The sequence below is a fragment of the Orcinus orca genome, chromosome 14, assembly GCF_937001465.1.
Source record: "Orcinus orca chromosome 14, mOrcOrc1.1, whole genome shotgun sequence".
Classification (NCBI taxonomy): domain Eukaryota; kingdom Metazoa; phylum Chordata; class Mammalia; order Artiodactyla; family Delphinidae; genus Orcinus; species Orcinus orca.
Genome location: NC_064572.1, coordinates 12,099,852 through 12,121,925, shown reverse-complemented (window position 1 = coordinate 12,121,925; position 22,074 = coordinate 12,099,852). Strand labels below are relative to the sequence as shown.

Here is a 22,074-nt window from a genome sequence, read left to right as displayed (position 1 = left end):
CTCCTGGAATCGGAAGTTCAGTGAGTAAATGCTAAGATGAGAAGAACTTCTGTTTAAGAGCTGCCTTCCCCTCCTCCTTCTGCTAAGAGATGCTGCAGATTTATCTTCTCTAAAGACGACTCTTTAATTATCTGCTCCCAACTAGCTGCTAGAGCCCCTACTGTCCATTTAGATGAGTATAACAAAGACCCAGTGGAGAAAAGCAACAACACTGAGGACCTCCTTTGACACCCAAAGGGAACTGTGTCCTAGTGGACAGTCCCCCCGCAGCCCCGTGAGGGCCCTGGTGCACAGTACGTACTGAGGCAGAGTGACTGGTATCTAGGATGGGCTGCAAGAAATTCCTCGTTTGGTCTGTTTTTGTCTGGATCTTGATGTCCACCAGCCTTTTTCCATTCATTTCCGAATGCTTTTCGGTAATCAAGCTCAGCCCCACGCCTTTCCTCTCGTTGAATCTATATGGATGTGAAATAAAAGCAGGTCTATTAAAGCACTTTTCTAACGAGTGTGTCTGACACCCTCTCCTTTCTCCACCCCCTACCCGTAGAGAATAATAAAACTGAAAGGGACAAGACAATATATTTCTACCTTTCCTTTTTAATGTTAACAGGATCCAGGAGTTTCTTCAAAAAGAAAAGTGGATTTCAGTTTTATCCTTTTCTTCATGGAAGTATCTGGACTATGCCTGGGGCCCAAGGTCACAACATGAGGTCCTCAGCCTGGAGGAGCTGACTTACTGAGAGAGTACCCAGTATTCCTCCCCTGCCTCAAATGACAAAAACTGGGCCTGCCAGGGCAGCTGAGCAGCGGTTTTCCCTGCAGGCATCTGAGTGTAACACCACCTCCCGAGGAGCTGGAAAAAACTGCCATTGAGAGGAAATAATACTTACCATTTGGAGGAAACGACATCTGATACCCTTTATGGTCTTCCACTGTAACTTCTCCTTACACTGGACCGTTTGGTTTCTAGTTTAAGAAACACCTTGTCAGGGCACCAGTACTCACCGCACACTTGTTCAGGGTCCTCAGCTGACCGATCCTGGCGATGATGAACTGCCGTGTGGTCTGTGCGTCTTTGCTGCTTTCAGTCAGGGGGTTTCTGGTGCAGGACAGCGCATGCAGACTCTGTAACTTATCCAGCTCGTTGATAGATGACCACTGAAACCCAGCAAAAGAAAACATATGAAAATAAACATGTTTCAGGTTAATTTTTCAGATTATTCGGACTAGCAGCAGAAAAGCAAAAGTCCCCAGTTCCATCGGAGGCATGGAATTTCACCATGCAGCGAGCACCCACGAGGAAGGCCACCTATTTTACAACTGTGCCGTGTAAACTGAAAGACGGGCTGGTTGAGTGTGAATTAATCTCTTTCTTAATATTTTTGGGTTTGTGTGAGGAGTTTCACTCCAAGGAAGCATTTCTCTTTCAATTTAAAATATTCTTTAACAGCAGGAACCTACAAACTGCATCATGAGAATGGAAATAAGTGATAATGTAAATACATACATTCTGAAGAAGCTCTCACCTGTGATATGCGATTGTCATTTAGTACAAGGTATTGCAAGGAAGGAAACATTGATGATTTGCACCCTAGAAGGAGAATTAAGTTACACAGTAGAAGGGAAACAAAGCTGAAGTATGGGGGAGCCGGGGGAGGGGTTACTGAATAATCTCATATACCAATTCCAGCGTCTGGAAAATGTATAGAAGCAAGTCCAATGTCAGAAAGGATTAGTTGTTCTAATCTGAAATGTAAAAATGTTAAATTTGATTACATAGGACAATATAAAATGCTATGGGCTACATCAACGAGACTAGATTTGTAAATTTTTTCCTACACCCTAGGTTTTGATCCCATGAGAAATGCTTAGAAACCCTGAAGTCCAATTTAGGGCATGCAAAGCGGACTCTCTGTGCTACATTCTGATGATCCTGCAGTCATCAAACAATTCCTGGGCCTCCTGCTGTGCTAGGTGCTAAATGGGTGTCAGAGAGCAAAGAGACACAGTCTTACTTCCCAAAGTTCAATGAATGAAGACTTTTGATATCAGCACCAGGGCCAAATCATTCATTCTTCAATGATCTAGTACAGACATAGACTACACTGTATGTGGTTCACAAGTCAATTCTCTAAATGAATTCAAATAAAAATTTCCCAAAGGGAACTACTCAATCTGGGAATTCCATCATCATTATCATATTTCCACTGAGAAAGTATATATAGCATAGGATCCATTCACTAAAAATTTACTAAGAACTATTGTAATAGGCATTTTAGGAGCGGGTTACCTGGGCAGATATGCTATGAGAAACAGCTGGTTTTCATCAATTAATTGATTAGAAGAAAGGTCTAACAACTTGACTGTCTGGAGAACATCAGTCGGCCTGTATGGAAGATAAAATTTTTTCAACATTAATTTCTTAATTGTTTTCAAAGATACGGCCCTAAAATACCTGCATCTGGTGTTAAGAAGAGGTCAGAGGGTGGGAGGCAAGTATATGATATGAGTATAAAAGGGCACCATAAAGGATCCTAGTGGTGATGGGAATGTTCTGTCTGTCGACTGAACCAGTGTCCTAGTTGTGATACTGACCATAGCTTTGAAAGACCTTACCAATGGGGAAACTGGGTAATGGGAACATGTGATCTCTGGGTACTATTTCTTATAACTGCACGTGAATCTAAAATTACCTCAAAATTAAAAGTTTAATTTTTAAAAAACTACATTTGCCTGTATAATAAATAAAATCATTCTGAACAGTAAATTTTCATTAATTTGAATCCTTTGAGAATTTGCTGTAAATGTGTCCATGTTTAAGTTTGTTTTACATACTAATTTAATGATACCAACACAAGAGGAAGATTAGGCAACAACATATTTAATCTACTTAAGACAACAAGCTTTTTACACACAGTCATCCCTCAGAATCCATGGGGGATTAGTTCCAGGACCCCCGTGGACACCAAAAGCTGAGGATGCTCAAGTCCCTTATATAAAGGGACATAGCATCTGCATATAACCTACACACATCCTCCATATATTTTAAATCATCTGTAGAGTACTTGTAACACCTAATACAATGTAAACAGTTCCAGTGCCCCGCAAATTCAAGCTTTGCTTTCAGGAACTTTCTGGAATTTTTTTTTCCCCAAATATTTTCCATCTGTGGTTGGTTGGATCTGTGGATGCAGAACCTAGGTATATGGAGGGCTGTACTTTGGTACATTGACCTTGAAAAGATAATGCTAATTTAAAATCCATTATTTAATCCTTAGAGCATCTCCTACAGAACCCCCACTTAGAAACAGAAGTTAAATACATTTATGTAAAACTAATACAATTCATGGCTTCAAAAATATTTAATTCAAGGCTTTCACTCTGATGGGGTTTCCTCAATTAGAACCTCTTAGTGAAGTTTGAGTTGACATTCTAATTTGTGAAGGCAATGAATAATAAGCATTTCTCTAATTCTTATTTGCACATCCTCCTAAAACTTAATGTTTATTTATTCATAGTGACTAAAGGATACGCAGCTACTTGTCAGAGAGAGAATGATTATACCTCTTTACCCTCGAAGTTTGGAAAAACTATAATACATAAAAATGCTTTTGAATTAAAAAAAAAAAAGAATGACAATGGTGACCGATGCGTTGATGTAAAACCCTGGTTACCTTTCTGAAATGACGATACCGTTGGACTCAAGGTACAGTTTCTCAAGGACAGGACACCTGGAGGCGCAGTGGAGCACCTGGGGGGAAAGTCAAGGCAGGGTGACACGGCCTCGCTGGTCATTCTCCCCACGTGCTTATCACTAGAACCTCCACACGGATGCAGTTTAGCTACTGTTGTAGAAATAAGTGCCTTGGGGACTTCCCTGGCAGTCCAGTGGTTAAGACTCCATGCTTACAGTGCCGGGGGCACAGGCTGGATCCCTATTGGGGGAAGTAAGATCCCGCATGCTGCGTGGGGCGGCCAAAACATAAAATGAAACAAGATAGAATTAAAAAGGAAAGAAAAATGCCTTTGGACATTTTGTTACAGACTCTATCTCAGGCCAGGAGTGCCAGTGGATGGCTGATAAAACTACGGTGTTAAAGGGCCGTACTTTAATGACACGGGAGCACACAGCTTCGAGCACCTGGAACCAACCAGGACAGGTATCAGCCCATCATTCAGGCATATCCTGACCTGTACAAAGTGGAACTGGAGATGGTGACCTAGCACGTTCTCATTATTGGATACAGTTTGTTGTGTCTGGTGTGAAACACCTTTCCTTACTTCTCAATGCCAATCTGGGTTTATAAAGAATGTACTAATACGACACACTTTATCAACAACTATTTCTACATTTTCTCACTGGACCTTTACTGCCATCTCCACCTCCAGAGTCTCTCCGTGCCCTTCCTTCCTGTTCTGGAGGGAGCAGCTCTCAAGGAAGGAGCCCTAGGAAGGAAGTCGGGCGGCTGTAGCCACGGACAGCCCAAGTGAAAGGCCCCTTATCTCTTGGGGAGGTGCCCAGGTGGCACTTCACAGATGAACAGCTTTGCTGGGATGTATTTATCTGCACTTGCTTTGAAAGTGGAGTGTTCTGGGTGTGTGAAGTCAGTTAACCTCTGACAGAACTGAGCAGTACCAGATCTAAGTTCCAAAGGCTGCAGGGCCCAGGACACACGAGTCCACTTTCGAGCCCAGCTGTGTACATGAGCAGTGGCTTCTAGGAGCCGAACTGCAAACAAGAAGAGGGTGTGAGAACCTTTCTGAGGCTTGGCCTCGGCCCTAAGAACACTCGTGGGGAAACTCAGGCAGCTAAAAGCTCAATCCAGAGCTAACTCTTAAGGCTTTTCAAAGCTCAGCACGTACTGGGTGCAGACCACCAGGTGAGCCACTGCTCAGGAGACACCAGGACTAATCAGAGGCCCAAGAGAACAGGATGGATTCTGAGACACCACCTTCTACTAACTATGAGGACTCTGTAACTCCTTTCTGTAAGGCCGTTGAAAGAACCCTATTATCTGGATAATAGGATGATAAATGAAGCCACCGCTGAGCTTCAATCCCCCATTAAACCAAGAATTTAAAACTGTTTATTACTGGCTAACAAACCAAAGAAATATGTTTACCTCCGTCCATGTGATTCCTATCCGGTTAAGGACTAAAACCTTCAATGCAGAAAATGTTCCAGTTGGAGATGGTGAACCGGAGGGAAATTTTAGTTTGTTTTCACTGTGTAGAAGAAGAGACACGATGAGCTTATGGTGATAGAGGAGGCCCAACTGGGACAGTCACTGAAAGCAGTACTTTGGGATTTGATATGAGGAGTCTGGTTTGTTTCAACCTTAAAATGCGATTATACTAAACACAACGTGAGTCAAGACTATCTAATTTTTAATAGTTACAAGATACAACTTGGTATCTAACAGGCAGAGGTGTGTTTATGGGGTTAGGGCCGCGGTGACGCTGCAGGTTTCCTGAAACACAAGGCTCAGGCACTGATCTGTGAGGTCAGCTTCTGGCCGCACAAGCTGTGGCTCTGGACGCTGTAAAATTCAGTCCCGCTCTCAAGAGTCTTACTGACGTGCTAGGCTGTGGGCTAGAATTCTGCTTCTAAACAGAGCCTGCTAACAGGATGGATGAAATAAATTACTGCCCTGAAGTTCTCTCTCAAGATCCTATCTCAGAAGGTACCCCATCTTGACAGTCACTGTGAATGAAGATACCATTAAAGCCCTTATTTCCAGAAAAGGTGACGCCATGGGTCGAAGTACACTCTGTGCTCTATTTGCAAGGATAACTAATTTAGGCCTGTCCAACTGCTCCACTGAACCTGCCTGAGCCAGGAACAACTCACCTGTACGTGTAAAGTTGGCTCAGGTGTGAAAGGGGGTTCCTGGCCGAGCCCTGGGAAAGTTAGGTTCTGAGATTAAAACTAATCAGATACTCAAGAAGGCCTGGAAAATTGTGACATTAGTTAAATACAGAGCTCAGTGAAAATTCCTTATCAGAACTGAATTAAGCAGCACCCCGATGAAATGACTCATTCCTAAAGCAATTAAGTGCTGGAAGGTTAATCACATCTCCTTCTGCCCACTTAAATATCCGAGTCCCCAGATGGGCCATCTTCTACGGTCAGGCCTGTAAGAAGCACGAAGACCTCCCAGCTCAGTGCAGTAGCCACCCTGCCCCGCTGCCCGCGTCAAAAGTAAAACACGTTACCTATTAATGAATCACCTCAGGTGACCATTTGCAAAACTAGAATCATCAAAGAATATTAAGGAATAAGTTAAACTTAGATAAATAAATTCAACGAAGCCGTCCTCCCCAGCTCTTTCCCACAGAGATGCCGACAATTAGGCAACCGCGCGTTCATACCTGAGATTAAGGACTTCCAGGTGCTTGAGCTGATCAGCAATATCTACGACTTCATCCCATGATGACAACAGGTTTTTTGACAAATCTATGCTTCTAACATCTAAATGCACATGTTAAGAAACAGCAATATGGAAAGATTCATAAAAGACAGGATGGTAATTACCTCAATTCTGGAACATGGGATTGTTCCCTTTTCACTTTATACCTTCTATTCTGCTTGAAATTTTTTCATGAGCACATATTACTTTTACCCATTTTAATCATCCAGCTGTTCATCCAGAAACTAAAAAGTTCATTGTCACATGCTACAAACTTGCGACAGACACAGACAATCAAATGAGTGAGAAGCAAATGTTGTCAATGCTAAACCATTCTAGCATTATCCAACAAAAAGAGAAAAACCAACAGTGATGGTAACTGTGATCATCGAGCACCTCAGGTGCGCCCAGGGGCCTTGCCCTTGGCACTGAGGAGCCCCTGCAGCCTCACATCAAGCACACGCATCTCCTCCTGGAGGGCACCGCTGAGCTCTGTGCTGCAGGAATCCAAGTAAGGAGAGGCACCTCCGGGGGCCAACCGGGTTAGCTTGGACACATGTTCAAAAGTGCTAAGAAAGGCCTGCAATTCTGAGGGTCTCCTGTGGGTTGGACGGAGTGAGTGTGACACCCACCATCCCTGGTACAGGAATCCAGAGGGGGTAAACCAGTAGAACAGAAAGAGAAAGGCACTTGATGCCAGGGGGGAGTGGTGGCAGTGCTATCAAGAGGCCAAACCCCTGGGCAAGAGACAGAAAGAAGCCTGGAGCAGGACTGGCCCAGCTCAAGGAGAATCTCACACGCTACTCTGATACGTGCAGAAGCTGTGCAGTTCATTCCTCTATTCTGCAAATGATGGCTGGGGGCCAGGTGTCTAGCAGTGAACACGCCGATCAGTAAGCACTGCAGCTCTGGCGTGCCAGATACAGACACATATCAGAGTACCAGCGCCGGGCCTGCAGCAGAGGGGGTGTGTGAGCAATTTATACACGTTGCTTATGGAAGACCACCTTCTCTAAGGTGATGTGTGAGCAGAGAACTCAAGGAAATGAGGGAATGCCATCCCGGAGAAGAGCACCAGGGCAGAAGGGACAACATAGCAAAAGCCCAGAGGTCGGAACAGGTGTGGCCTACGGCCGGGACGGCAAGCTCCCGTGTGCCCGGGCAGAGGGGCTGGGGGTCTGGAAGGGAGGTCCCCGAGGCCTCGGGGGCCAGGCCCGATCACAAACGGCCTTGCGGGACTTTATTTAGTCTCTGCCTGAAAGGGGAGCTACTGGTGTGAGCGGAGCTAGGCCTTTAAAAGGTCACTCTGCTGCTGTGCTAAGGCACAGACTGCAGGGAAATGAAGACGGAGCAGAAAAAGGAGGCGCAGGTTCCTGAGCAGTCTGGGCTCAGGCCCGACTGGGCGCTAGAGGGGATGGGGATGTCAGGTTCGGTGTCCTAGCAGGAAAGCGGAGCTGCTGGGACTTGCCGCTGGATTCAGATGAGAGAGGTGAGAAAAAAGGAAGAGTTAAATTACCTGCAGGGTTTTTGGCCAGTGCCCCTGGAACTTCCCTTTACCGAGACAGGAAAGACTACAGATGAGCAAGTTTCAGGGGACTTAATGTCCCAACGTGTTCAATTCGAGATGACCATGAAACACCCAAACAGGTATCAGATACACAGCAGACAAACAAGTCTGAGTGGGGACAGGTCTGGGCTAGAGGCCGAAGTGCAGGAGCCCGGCATCCGCAGGCTGGACACGTCTCCTCAGGAACAAGTGTGAACAGAGAGGCCAAGGGTCAGGGGTCTGAGCCTGGGGCGCAGCGACCTCTGCAGGAGAGGCTGAGGAGGAGAGGCCAAAGCGGGAAAGAGAGCCAGGATCAAAGAACCACCACCGCCTGCATCCTGCGTGGTCCACTGGGTGCCGGAAGCGTTCTCCTTTATCATGGAAGGAAAAAAACGGAGGCGCAGAGCAGTCGGTAACCGTGTGCCTGGTGCAGACCAACAGGTGTGAATTTAAACCCAAATCAGCCTCAATCCAAAGCCCATTTCCTTAAAGCCCACTATGCCACAGGGCGTCTTTACGCATAAAACACGGAGAAAGTAGCTTTTAATAAAAATAGTGGCGTCAATCAACAGGGTTGGTTGAAGAAGAAAGCCTTTTAGGCAGGTACCAGTTAGGAAGCTCCACGAGGTGGCTGGAAGAGGGGAAAGAAGGCAGTGGAAATGCACAGAAGGGGATGAACCCCACCCGGCCGGCAGAGGCACGCCAGACCCTGTGCCGGCTCCCGCTGGCTGAGGGTGAACTGAGGCCAGAGAGCTAAGCACTGTTCTGACGGTTTTAAATGCTTGTGTTTCAGGCGGTCCTGTAAGCATCCACACAACCTCCTCCAGTTTGCTGGTGGGTCGCAGGCCTAAGCTATTTACTCTTTGGCTCTTTAGGGAACAGCTTGCCGCCTCCCGACCTAAGGAGACTCTAGAAAAACCCGGGGTGCAGCAGGGACTCAGAAATAACGCCCAGAACCCTGGGGGCGGGATTCTTGCCCTAAAGATGAGACACAGCGCAGCACGACACATCCAAGCTCTGGGTCTCACTGCCGACAGCATGAAGCTCAGTGGCGGAAACGGCAAAGAAAAGCTGGGCTTTTTTTCCCTAGTAGAACAACTACCACCTAAAGGTGCCGAATCAAGCAGGAGAGTTGTAAGCACGCGCCTGCTGGACACCAGCTGGACCGAGCATCCTCGGCAGCCACCTGGCTGAAAGCTCCCTCGGAGGGTCTCAAAGCTGCCACAGGAGCAGAGGGGCTTGACCCCGACGTGGGCGTTCCTGCCGGTCCCCGCAGCGCGGCCCCTCGTGCCGCCTGTGTCCCACAGCCGCTCCACCCTAGCCGCGGGCCCTCATGCGATGGCTGAGCCGGCACGTCTCAGGGCTGGCGGTCCAACTCCAGCCGCCCGTCATTTCCACCGCCTCTGCTAACTCTGGGCCATTAGGTTGGTGGGAAAGGGTTCGAGGCCAGTCATTCTCCACTCACTCATGCTTTCCATTGTGTAGCCAGAATTATACATATTTCTGCTAGTCTGTACAGATCACAGGCACCACCTGCATTCTGATATCAACTCCAGACAGGCCAACAGTCGTGAATGTCGGCCCCACACGCGTGTGCACACACACACATGCGCACACACACGCGCGCACGCGCAGTCCAGGGAGCTCCTGGTGCTCTTGTTCCTGTGGGCAGAGGATCTTCCCCACGTTCAGAGCCAGCTGGTGAGGCATCTCTTCCCCAGCGGAGCTCGCCAACCTGACACACTCCCACTGCCTTCAGCTCCAGCTGAGCGAATGACCTCAGAGAGGAATCAGCCTAAAAACGGTGACTGGATTAAACACACCAGGCAATCCTTCAACTTCGCGCAGGAATTCAATCAGCAAGTGCAAGGCATTCATCACTGAGTCCGCAGATATCAGCGGTGACTTGGTTATCTCACCAAACCTCATTGCCTCACGTCTTAGGGGACGTTCTTCCCCAGCAGAGAGCGCGGCATAAACAAACGAGACGCTGATTCCCCAGCACACTGCTGACAACTCAATCAACCAAACAAGTCACACGCCCAAACCCCTCTGCGACCAGATCTTTTCTGTGTTGAAGATGAGCCTAGAACCGCCCGAGTCCCAGTCTTCCAAAACCACTTAGGAGGAGGCCAGGCAGATTCCAGAATGCGCCGGGCACCTCTGTGGCACTTTGCTCCTTACAAGCTCCATTCCACACCCCGAAATGCCCTGACCCGGCTGCCTAACGACCTTTCCTGTCACCACAAAGCAGGTACCACCAGGGTGGTTAGAAACATTTTGCTAAAGAAAGTTACTCTCATCTGCCATCTCTTCAGTCAAGAAACCTGATTGTAAGCTGCTACCTTCTGCATAAACTATTATGTACAGACTAGGCAGACTTAAGGAATTGGGAGAAGACCTTTTAAAGTTAGAGAAAGTCTATTTCATTCGCTTAGAGAAAGTCTATTTCATTTGCCACTGGGTTTTTTTTTTTTAAGGCCAAAAAAATGCATTTATTTGGGGTTTGTTTAGACTGCAGCCCAGGAGACACAGATCCAAGCAGCACTTGAATTGTGTTCCACCAGACTACAAAATGGAGCAAGTTTACTGGGAATTTTTAAACTTACCTCCTGTATTTTTAGTTGTGGGAGTAAGAGTAATACAGGGCAAAAAAACACACTCGTGAGAGAAGGTAGAGATGAGATGACAAACTTTGGAAAAGTCTGTTTTGAGGTATTATAACAAAACTGCATCCAGCTGCATGAACAGGAACCTTAATAAAGGAAAGAGTTTATCTTCTTCCCTCACAGGAAGGCAGCTGGGGCTGGCGCAGTGGCCCAGGTACCATCCAGGATGCCGGCCCCTCTCCATCCCTTCCCTCCCAGGTCGCCCTGGCTGGCGTTCTTCCCACAGGTTGGCTGCTGAGCCCTGGGCGTTCTGTCTGCGCTCAAGGCAGGGGAGGACGGAGGGTAATGGACAGAAGCAGATCCAGCCACGTCTGTCCCCCTTGAAGGAGCCCCAACCAGAAACTCCCATGTTACATCTCCCTGGTTGGGGCGAGTCACACTGCCTCACCTGAAAGCAAAGGGTCTAGGAAGGTAACAATTTACCTGGGCGGGGACAACCCCAGGTGAGACCGAGTCCCTATTAGGAGAATGGACACTGGGTAGGCAACCAGGGTGTCTCACTCAAGTGTCAAAGCCAGTCAGACCCCAGTGACGACTTCTCATTGGGAAGGATACTAGGACAAGCTTTGGCAATTCCTCCTTTGTCACCAGGACCATTTACTGCGCAGTTCCTCAAAGAAACTTCCTGCAACTTGCTCAGCTGACTGCATGAAAAACACATAGTTCACATGTATGCATAAACACGTACGCTATCCATTGGCCCTTTAAAAAATTGAAAAGTATTTCAGACATATAAAAAGGCACCAGAAATAACAAATTCCAGGAGCCACCACCCAACTTAAGAAATAAAGCATTACTGTAAAAAAAAAAAAGAAAAGAAAAAGAAACAAAGCGTTACAAACATGACACACATAAGTGAAGTCCTCTGCGTCCCTTTCCATCACCCCCTCCCCTCCTCCTCTGTTCCACGTAGGGAACCAGGGCACTGCGTTCGACGCTGACTTAATCTTAAGCATTTCTTAATAGCTTTACTACATATTTCTATGTCCCTAAACAATTACAGCATTTCTGTATATTATGAAATTTGACATAAATGGTAGTGTACTGCGTATATCCTCCTGCAACTGACTTTTTCCCTCAATAGTACGTTATTCAGCAGTAAGATGTAGCTATGTGGACATGTGCTCCAGAGCACACACCTTCACACCTTGTAGTTTGTTACTATACGGAAAGACCACAGGTAATTTATTTCCTCCCCTGGGACAGGCAGATTAGTCCCAACAGTGCTGAAGGACACACCACTGTACAGTTTTTGCGCTCACGTGGGAAAGTCTCTCTAGGGATACAGCCTAGAGAGCGTGAGTGCGTGTCTTCAGCTTTTCTAGATACTCTCAGAAGCCACTTTTTCAGTGTAGAGAAGCTGTGTTGTTCTATTCATTAAAAGAGCCCATGTGTTACAGTGCCGGAGAGTTAAGAACACAGGGCCTGGAGCCAGACTGCCTGGGTTCCAGTCCCGATTCCACCGCTCCTCTGGTCTTGGGTGAGTTCACATCCGTGTGCCTCAGAATCCACATCTACACACCCACATCCACGGCAGCGTTACTCACAACCGTCATATGTAAGCAAACCAAGTGTCCACTGACCGACGAATAAAGTGTGGTCAATCCATACAATGCAATATTGTTCAGCCTTGAAAAGGAAAGAAATTCTGACACATGCTGCAACATTTGTGAACCTGGAGGACATTATGCTGAGTGAAATAGGCCAGTCACAAAAGGACAAACACTGCATGACTGCATTTATATGAGGCACCTAAGTGGGCATCGACTTCACAGAGACATAAGTAGAACGGTGGTTGCCAGGGGCTGGGTGGGGAGAGATGCGCAGCTGTTACTGAAGGGTTACAGGGTTTCAGTTTGGGAAGATGAAAAGGTTCTGAAGATGGAAGGTGATGACGGTTGCACAACAGTGGGAATGTACCGAACGCTGCTGAATTATACGCTTAAAAATGGTTAAGATGGTAAATCACGCATTATGTATATTTTACAATTTTAAAATGCTATGATAATTTTTAACAATTTATTTTCGGCTGCGCTGGGTCTTCGTTGCTGCATGCGGTCTTTCTCTCGTTGTGGTGAGAGGGGGCTACTCTTTGCGGTGCACAGGCTTCTCACAGCGGTGGCTTCTCTTGTTGCGGAGCATGGACTCTAGGCCCGTGGGCTCAGTAGTTGTGGCACGTGGGCTCAGTAATTGTGGTGCGTGGGCTTAGTTGCTCGGCGGCTTGTGGGATCTTCCCGGACCAGGGCTCGAATCCGTGTCCCCTGCACTGGCAGGAGTATGCTTAACCACTGTGCCACCAGGGAAGTCCATGCTATGATAATTTAGTGAGTCAGTATTTGTGAAACTCTCAGAATATTGTGTGACATACAGTAAGTCACTTTATAAGCATTTATAAAAATAAACATAAAACTGAAAACCTCTGGGGGGAATACTAAGACCACCATGCAAGGCATCAGCTATTACAATCACCAGAAACTAGGGGGAAAAGACGGCAGCAATGTTCCAAGGCAGAGGCTCCCAAACTTCCTCAGTTCACAGGGCCCTTCACAGTGTTTCAGTAATTTTCCAAGGTGCCCCTAGGCCAAAAGAAACACCTCACAGTTCCATTTAGTAAGCAGTTAGGGCCAAACAACTTAATAATTATTTATGTCCTACCAAACTAGTGTCTGTCTAGTGGGCACTGCACAACTTCCCGAACCCTGGAATCAGACTGGACCCTCACCACCTCCTTTTCCCGTTCCATGATGATTTTCAGGAGATACTGGCTTTTCTTTCAGCACAAGAACGGCCAAAAACCCAGCTCTGCAGGGAAGTGACACCATGGAAAGGAACAGTAGGACTATCATGAAACTGAACTAGCTCCAACTAGTAGTTGGCACCGTGTCCGACAGATGTCACTGTTTCCCTCTAAAATTCAAAATATCCTGTTGTGCCCCAGTGAGTTTCCTGCAGGCCCGGGAAACCTTGGTACAAAGCTTAGGGATTCAGGTCTGAATTCAGACACCACTCCAGAGCCACAGCCATCTCCAAGGCGAAACCACACATAATGGTCTTTATTTGGTTTTGATTCCTTTATTATGTCTTTTCTCAGTGCTACAAACTCAAAGCTGGTCAGCTGGAATTAATCAGGAGACAATACAATGGCTGAAAGTAGAGGTTTCCATCCCCAGCAGTGATGCCTACCAGTCACGGCAGGATCTCAACCGCTATTCGCAACAGCTCTAACAGCTTAGGTATTACATTGGAAATGAGGAAACTAGGCTTAGAAGCCAGAATTAACTAACTCTAACTGCTGTCAGGGCTAGAAAGTGGCTTAGCTGACACCTGAACCCAGCCTGACTGGCTCCAACATTGGGTCCTTTCCAGGAAAGACACTGGCTAATTACTGAACACACCGATACTCAGGCAGTAGAGTCATTCACCAGAAAACTTCATGAGTTATGCAGCTGCTCATAAACTAGGGCAGGAAAAATCTGTTCGCATCTGTTGTTAATATTCACAGAGCCCATGGTGCTCTCTGAAAGAGATTAACCAATGGGGGGGGGGAAGTGCCCCTTTTGGGTAAATGATACTTAAATATTTGCATTTTAAATGGAAAAAATAGGGACTTCTCTGGTGGTCCAGTGGGTAAGACTCCGCACTCCCAATGCAGGGGGCCAGGGTTCGATCCCTGGTCAGTGAACTAGATCCCACATGCATGCTGCAACTAAGAAGTCTGTGTGCCGCAACTGAAGGAGCCCGTATGCTGCAACTAAGACTCGAAGCAGCCAAAATAAATTAATTAATTAAAAAATAAATAAATGGAAAAAATAAAGCAAAGAACTCTAACCCTATGAAGCACATAGCTCTATAAATCAACAGCAAAAACCATTCACGTTAGTAATCTCTCAGTGGTGCATTAGTCATGATTCTCTTTTGTTCAATTTATATATTCTAAATCCTCAACAATGAATGTATATTGTTTGTAATTAACTGTCAAGTTATTGCTTTTTCAAAAATCTTGATTTATTTTGCGTTTTCTTTTTCTTTTCTTTTTTTTTAACGCTGGTCATCTGTGCTAAAAAGCAGAGATCTCAAGAAATGAATTTACTGGGAGTTCCTTGATGGTCTAGTGGTTAGGACTTGGCGCCTTCACTGCCATGGCCCGGATTCAATCCCTGGTTGGGAAACTGAGATCCCGCAAGCCGTGCAGTGTGGCCACAATTTCAAAACAAAATTAAAAACTTTTTTAAAAAGAAAGAAATGTATTTACTCTTCAACACTGTCCCCATGTGCACTTAAATTCTGTATCATGTTAAATCTTAATGACAATAATAACAACAAGAGCAACAAAAAGATAGCGAAGAATTTTACTTTGAACAAAACGACAGTTCAATACTTCAGAGACAAAGTAAAAGATCGCAGGCCTATGCCAAGTAGCGGCAAATCTACTCTCCAAAGTGGCCAGCAGGGGTCATTACTTGGACGCCTCATCCAGGTCAGGGTCAAACACCACGCACTGACCATCGCTGCTAAACCAGCGTAACCTGGGAGGTTCGTGTGCAGTTGTGTGCGGTTCTGTGTGAATATCAGCTTCCACGCTCTCTGGTTCACGTGGTGCCTCAGAATGAGCAGTGAGCCTGTCTACAGAGCATCACTGCGTTCAGAGAGTTGGAGAGGACAGAGAAAGTTCAAATGCAGCAGTTTCAAAATGCATTATGTAGTGCCCCTCAGACTGCTACACAGTCACTTGTGGGTACTCCTTAAAAGCAAGAGCCCATGCATGGTATTCTGATCTAGTAGGTCTGGGATGGGGCCCAGGATTCTGCAATGTTTCAAAAAGAGCCTAGGTGATGCAGGTGTGCATCCAGAGATGGGAACCACTGGGTTCTAGAAGGTGCCATCGTGCTACATGGCACAGGTAACAATGTAGACTTCTGTTTCCATTTTTGACTTATCATCCAGACATCAACCTTAGTTCCTTAATAATTAGTCAATACAACAGAGTATGGTATAAATATTCATAATGGGCAAATCAGTGTTTCATTTCCAATCTAGGAAAGTCCTGTGTTAAAATAAGGACTTTAATTTCCCTGAATACTCAATCCTTGGATTCCTCTGATCTCAATTTTTCTACTGTTTTGCAGAAAAGATAAGACCACTTTGGAAGCAAAGTTCTGAGCACTGACATGCAGTCGGCTGACCTTAAATCCTGAACTTTGATGAAACTGTGAAAGTCGGCTCTACCATTATCAGTTCCACTTACCTTTGCTGTTTTACAACAGAGTCAAAACCAATGGTTTCCACAGGTTTATTTCCAATTGTAACAATTTGCTCTTTTCCCTCTTCCTCTGGTTCATCCTCTAAAGCATAGCGGTTCTTAATTGCAGTGAGAAAGTCTACTCCAAAATTTACTTTGTTTGGACGAATGAAGGAACCTCCCGTTGGGTGCCTGGGAAAGGAGAGAAACGGAACAGAGAAAATATCATCTATGGGGACCTTTAAATAAGATCACACACACAAAAATCCTTTATAAACTGTCACTCTGCCACAAATGTAAAATGCCTGCATTTACAAATATATTAGCAAATAAAAGCAATTAAACAATTTTTAAAAAGAAGGAAAAAGAAAGTATCATCTACCATAAGGCAATGTTCTGAAGGTTTTCAAAATTTTCTGTATGCTGAAAAAGTAGAATCAGCATAAAAGGGAGAGTAATATACTAAAAAAAAAGGGTAATTCATACAATTGATCATAAAGGGTTGTGTGCTGATGCAAGCATGTAAAATCCCAATAAACAGACAGATCGAACAGATGATTCACAAAAGAGGAAAGAGAAGTATTAAATCCATGGGGGAAAAGTCTCACCTTGCTAATAATTAAGAAATGTAAATTGGGACTTCCCTGGTGGTCCAGTGGTAAAGAATCCACTTTCCAAGGCAGGGGACGTGGGTTCGATCCCTGGGGATCTACATGCTGCGGGGCAACTAAGCCCACACGCCACAACTACTGAGCTCTCACACCTCAACAAGAGAGCCTGCGTGCGGCAAACTACAGAGCCCACACACCCTGGAGCCTGTGCGCCACAGCTAGACAGAAGCCCGCGCACCACAACAAAGACCCAACGCAGCCAAAAAATTAAATAAATAAAATATTTAAAAAAAAGAAATGTAAATTCAAGCAATGAAACTATTGTCAACAAATCTAGCAAAAAATAAAGTCCTAACACTCAAAGACTGAAAGGTTGGGTTAGTTCTTGATTGTATAATCATACTCCTGGGAATTTGTCAGCAGGCAATAATTTAAAAATAAAAACAAAATTGCTTTTACAAAGATTCTATATAATAGCATTTTCTCGGTAACTGAGCAACTCTGGAAACCATAAAAATGCCAGCTGGACAGGAACTATTAAGTAAACCAGACAGACGCAGTCATTAAAATATTCTACCTATAATACTTAATAAAATTACTTACAGAATAATGCTGAGATTTCTAAAAATTGAACCAAATTGTACATGACACAACTACAGAGGAATCATATCTATGGCTAGACAAAGATCAAATAAGAACACAAAGAAATGAAAACATCTGTGGATAACAGGGTTATGTACAAAAATCTTTTAAATGATAACTTGAACTAAATGAAAGTTCAAATATGGGACTAAAATAGAGCATGTGGAAAGAACTGTATAGAAATATAGGATATTTTATCACAATTTATATTCAGGTTTTATAACAATTTTTAGTAATAATCTCTAGATGAATTTAAAAAAATATTAATCATATTGCTGTATGTAATGACTGCTGTCAAGGCTTTCCAAGAGATTCAAAACAGATCTTTAGACACATTAAATTTCAGCATTCAGCACTGCATCCTGGCAATGATACCTTACTTTCAGGGAAATATAAGTATGCCTATAAAACAGCTGTAGAGCAGAAGCAAGAAGAACTACAATCCTGCAGCCTGTGGAACAAAAACCGCATTCACAGAAAGACAGACAAGATGAAAAGGCAGAGGGCTATGTACCAGATGAAGGAACAATAAAACACCAGACAAACAACTAAATGAAGTGGAGATAGGAAACTTTCCAGAAAAATAATTCAGAAAAATGATAGTGAAGATGATCCAGGACCTCAGAAACAGAAGGGGCAAAGATGGAGAAGATGCAAGAAATGTTTAACAAAGACCTAGAAGAATCAAAGAACAAACCAACAGAGATGAACAACACAATAACTGAAATGAAAACTACACTAGAAGGAATCAATGGCAGAATAACTGAGGCAGAAGAACGGATAAGTGACCTGGAAGACAGAATGGTGGAATTCACTGCTGTGGAAGAGACTAAAGAAAAAAGAATGAAAAGAAATGAAGACAGCCTAAGAGACTTCTGGGACAACATTAAATGCAACAACATTCGCATTATAGGGGTCCCAGAAGGAGAAGAGAGAGAAAGGACCAGAGAAAATATCTGAAGAGATTATAGTCGAAAACTTCCCTAACATGGGAAAGGAAATAGCCACCCAAGTCCAGGAAGTGCAGAGAGTCCCACACAGGATAAACCCAAGGAGAAACACGCCGAGACACATAGTAATCAAATTGGCAAAAATTAAAGACAAAGAAAAATTATTGAAAGCAGCAAGGGAAAAACGACAAACAACATACAAGGGAACTCCCATAAGGTTAACAGCAGATTTCGCAGCAGAAACTCTACAAGCCAAAAGGGAGTGGCATGATATACTTAAAGTGATGAAAGGGAAGAACCTACAACCAAGATTACTATAGCCGGCAAGGATCTCGTTCAGAGTTGATGGAGAAATCAAAAGCTTTATAGAAAAGCAAAAGCTAAGAGAATTCAGCACCACCAAACCAGCTCTACAACAAATGCTAAAGGAACTTCTGTAAGTGGGAAACACAAGAGAAGAAAAGGACCTACAAAAACAAACCCAAAACAATTAAGAAAAAGATTATGGGAACATACATATTGATAACTACCTTAAACGTGAATGGATTAAATGCTCCAACCAAAAGACACAGGCTTGCTGAATGGATACAAAAACAAGACCCATATATATGCTGTCTACAAGAGACCCACTTCAGACCTAGGGACACATGCAGACTGAAAGTGAGGCGATGGAAAAAGATATTGCATGCAAATGGAAATCAAAAGAAAGCTGGAGTAGTAATACTCGTATCAGATAAAATATACTTTAAAATAAAGAATGTTACAAGAGACAAGGAAGGACACTACATAACGATCAAGGGATCAATCCAAAATGCAGATATAACAATTATAAATATATATGCACCCAACATAGGAGCACCTCAATACATAAGGCAACTGCTCACAGCTCTAAAAGAGGAAATCGACAGTAACACAATGATAGTGGGAGACTTTAACACCTCACTCACACCAATGGACAGATCATCCAAAATGAAAATAAAGAAGGAAACAGAAGCTTTAAATGACACAACAGACCAGATAGCTTTAATTGATATTTATAGGACATTCCATCCAAAAACAGCAGATTACACTTTCTTCTCAAGTGCGCATGAAACATTCTCCAGGATAGATCACATCTTGGGTCACAAATCAAGCCTCAGTAAATTTAAGAAAATTGAAATCATATCAAGCATCTTTTCGGACCACAACACTATGAGATTAGAAATGAATTACAGGGAAAAAACTGTAAAAAACACAAACACATGGAGGCTAAACAATACGCTACTAAATAACCAAGAGATCACAGAAGAAATCAAAGAGGAAATCAAAACATACCTAGAGACAAATGACAATGAAAACACGATGATCCAAAACCTGTGGGATTGGGCTTCCCTGGTGGTGCAGTGGTTGAGAGTCCGCCTGCCGATTTAGGGGGCGTGGGTTCGTACCCCAGTTCGGGAGGATCCCACATGCTGCAGAGCGGCTGGGCCTGTGGGCCATGGCTGCTGGGCCTGCGCGTCTAGAGCCTGTGCTCCGCAGCGGGAGAGGCCACAGCGGTGAGAGGCCCGCGTACCGCAAAAAACAAAAAACAAAAAACAAAAAACCTATGGGATGCAGCAAAAGCAGTTCTAAGAGGGAAGTTTATAGGTATACAAGCCTACCTTAAGAAACAAGAAAAATCTCAAATAAACAATCTAACCTTACACCTAAAAGAACTAGAGAAAGAACAAACAAAACCCAAAGTTAGCAGAAGGAAAGATATCATAAAGATCAGAGCAGAAATAAATGAAATAGAAACTAAGAAAACAATAGCAAAGATCAATAAAACTTTATCTTCCTTGAGAAGATAAACAAAATTGATAAACCATTAGCCAGACTCATCAAGAAAAAGAGGGAGAGGACTCAAATCAATAAAATTAGAAATGAAAAAGGAGAAGTTACAACAGACACCGCAGACATACAAAGCATCCTAAGAGACTACTACAAGCAGCTCTATGACATAAAATGGACAACCTGGAAGAAATGGACAAATTCTTAGAAAGGTATAACCTTCCAAGCCTGAACCAGGAATAAACAGAAAATATGAACAGACAAATCACAAGTAATGAAATTGAGACTGTGATTTAAAATCTTGCAACAAACAAAAGTCCAGGACCAGATGGCTTCACAGGTGAATTCTATCAAACATTCAGAGAAGAGCTAATACCCATCCTTCTCAAACTCTTCCAAAAAATTGCAGAGGAAGGAACACTCCCAAACTCATTCTATGAGGCTACCATCACCCTGATACCAAAACCAGACAAAAACCAGACAAAGATACTAAAAAAAAAGAAAATTACAGACCAATATCACTGATGAATATAGATGCAAAAATCCTCAACAAAATACTAGCAAACAGAATCCAACAACATATTAAAAGGATCATACACCATGATCAAGTGGGATTTATCCCAGGGATGCAATGATTCTTCAATACACGTAAATCAATCATTGTGATACACCATATTAACAAACTGAAGAATAAAAACCATATGATCCTCTCAATAGATGCAGAAAAAGCTTTTGACAAAATTCAACACCATTTATGATAAAAACTCTCTAGAAGGTGGACAAAGAGGGAACCTACCTCAACATAATAAAGGCCATATATGACAAACCCACAGCAAACATCATTCTCAATGGTGAAAAACTGGAAGCATTTCCTCTAAGATCAGGAACAAGACAAGGATGTCCACTCTCACCACTATTATTCAACATAGTTTTGGAAGTCCTAGCCACAGCAATCAGAGAAGAAAAAGAAATCAAAGGAATACAAATTGGAAAAGAAGAAGCAAAACTGTCACTGTTTGCAGATGACATGATACTATACATAGAGAATCCTAAAGATGCCTTCAGAAAACTACTGGAGCTAATCAATGAGTCTGGTAAAGGTGCAGAATACAAAATTAATACACAGAAGTCTCTGGCATTCCTATACACTAATGATGAAAAATCTGAAAGAGAAATGAAGGAAACACTCCCATTTACCATTGCAACAGAAAAAATAAAATACCTAGGAATAAACCTACCTAGGGAGACAAAAGACCTGTATGCAGAAAACTATAAGACACTGATGAAAGAAATTAAAGATGATACAAACAGATGGAGAGATATACCACGTTCTTGGATTGGAAGAATCAATATTGTGAAAATGACTGCTACCCAAAGCAATCTACAGATTCAATGCAAGCCCTATCAAATTACCAATGGCATTTTTTACAGAACTAGAACAAATCATCTTAAAATCTGAATGGAGACACCAAAGACCCCGAATAGCCAAAGCAGTCTTGAGGGAAAAAACGGAGGTGGAGGAATCAAACTCCCTGAGTTCAGACTATACTACAAACCTACAGTAATCAAGACAATATGATACTGGCACAAAAACAGAAACATAGATCAATGGAACAAGATAGAAAGCCCAGAGATAAACCCACACACCTATGGTCAAGTAATCTATGACAAAGGAGGCAAGGATATACAATGGAGAAGACAGTCTCTTCAATAAGTGGTGCTGGGAAAACTGGACAGCTACATATAAAAGAATGAAATTAGAACACTCCCTAACACCATACACAAAAATAAACTTAAAACGGATTCGATACCTAAATGTAAGACTGGACACTATAAAACTCTTAGAGGAAAACATAGGAAGAACACTCTTTGACATAAATCACAGCAAGATCTTTTTTGATCCACCTCCTAGAGTAATGGAAATAAAAACAAAAATAAACAAATGGGACCTAATGAAACTTCAAAGCTTTTGCACAGCAAAGGAAACCATAAACAAGATGAAAAGACAACTCAGAATAGAAAATATTTGCAAACAAATCAACGGATAAAGGATTAATCTCCAAAATATATAAACAGCTCATGTAGCTCAATATTAAAGAAACAACCCAATCCAAAAATGGGCAGAAGACCTAAATAGATATTTCTCCAAAGAAGGCATACAGATGGCCAAGAAGCACATGAAAAGCTGCTCAACATCA

General features: G+C 43.6%; 1 protein-coding gene across 5 annotated transcripts in view; it reads right to left on the bottom strand.

Moving 5' to 3' along the window:
- TBCE (tubulin folding cofactor E) overlaps window positions 1-22,074 on the bottom strand; it is a 109,794-nt gene that overhangs the window by 4,764 nt on the left and 82,956 nt on the right. For 4 of the 5 annotated variants that reach the window (XR_004484097.2, XR_004484098.2, XM_004271548.4 and 1 more), the window contains 10 exons: window positions 15,871-16,056; window positions 11,181-11,269; window positions 6,373-6,472; window positions 5,124-5,226; window positions 3,675-3,751; window positions 2,291-2,386; window positions 1,682-1,746; window positions 1,527-1,591; window positions 1,006-1,158; window positions 302-455 (listed from right to left, as the gene is read on the bottom strand). Coding sequence is in view for 3 of the 5 variants with exons in the window: in XM_004271548.4 (XP_004271596.3) it covers window positions 302-455; window positions 1,006-1,158; window positions 1,527-1,591; window positions 1,682-1,746; window positions 2,291-2,386; window positions 3,675-3,751; window positions 5,124-5,226; window positions 6,373-6,472; window positions 11,181-11,269; window positions 15,871-16,056 (1,088 nt within the window). In the remaining 2 variants the exon portion in view is untranslated. Of the gene's footprint in view, window positions 1-301; window positions 456-1,005; window positions 1,159-1,526; window positions 1,592-1,681; window positions 1,747-2,290; window positions 2,387-3,674; window positions 3,752-5,123; window positions 5,227-6,372; window positions 6,473-11,180; window positions 11,328-15,870; window positions 16,057-22,074 lie in introns of those variants that run through there. The other variant, XM_033431266.2, reaches the window with a different exon arrangement.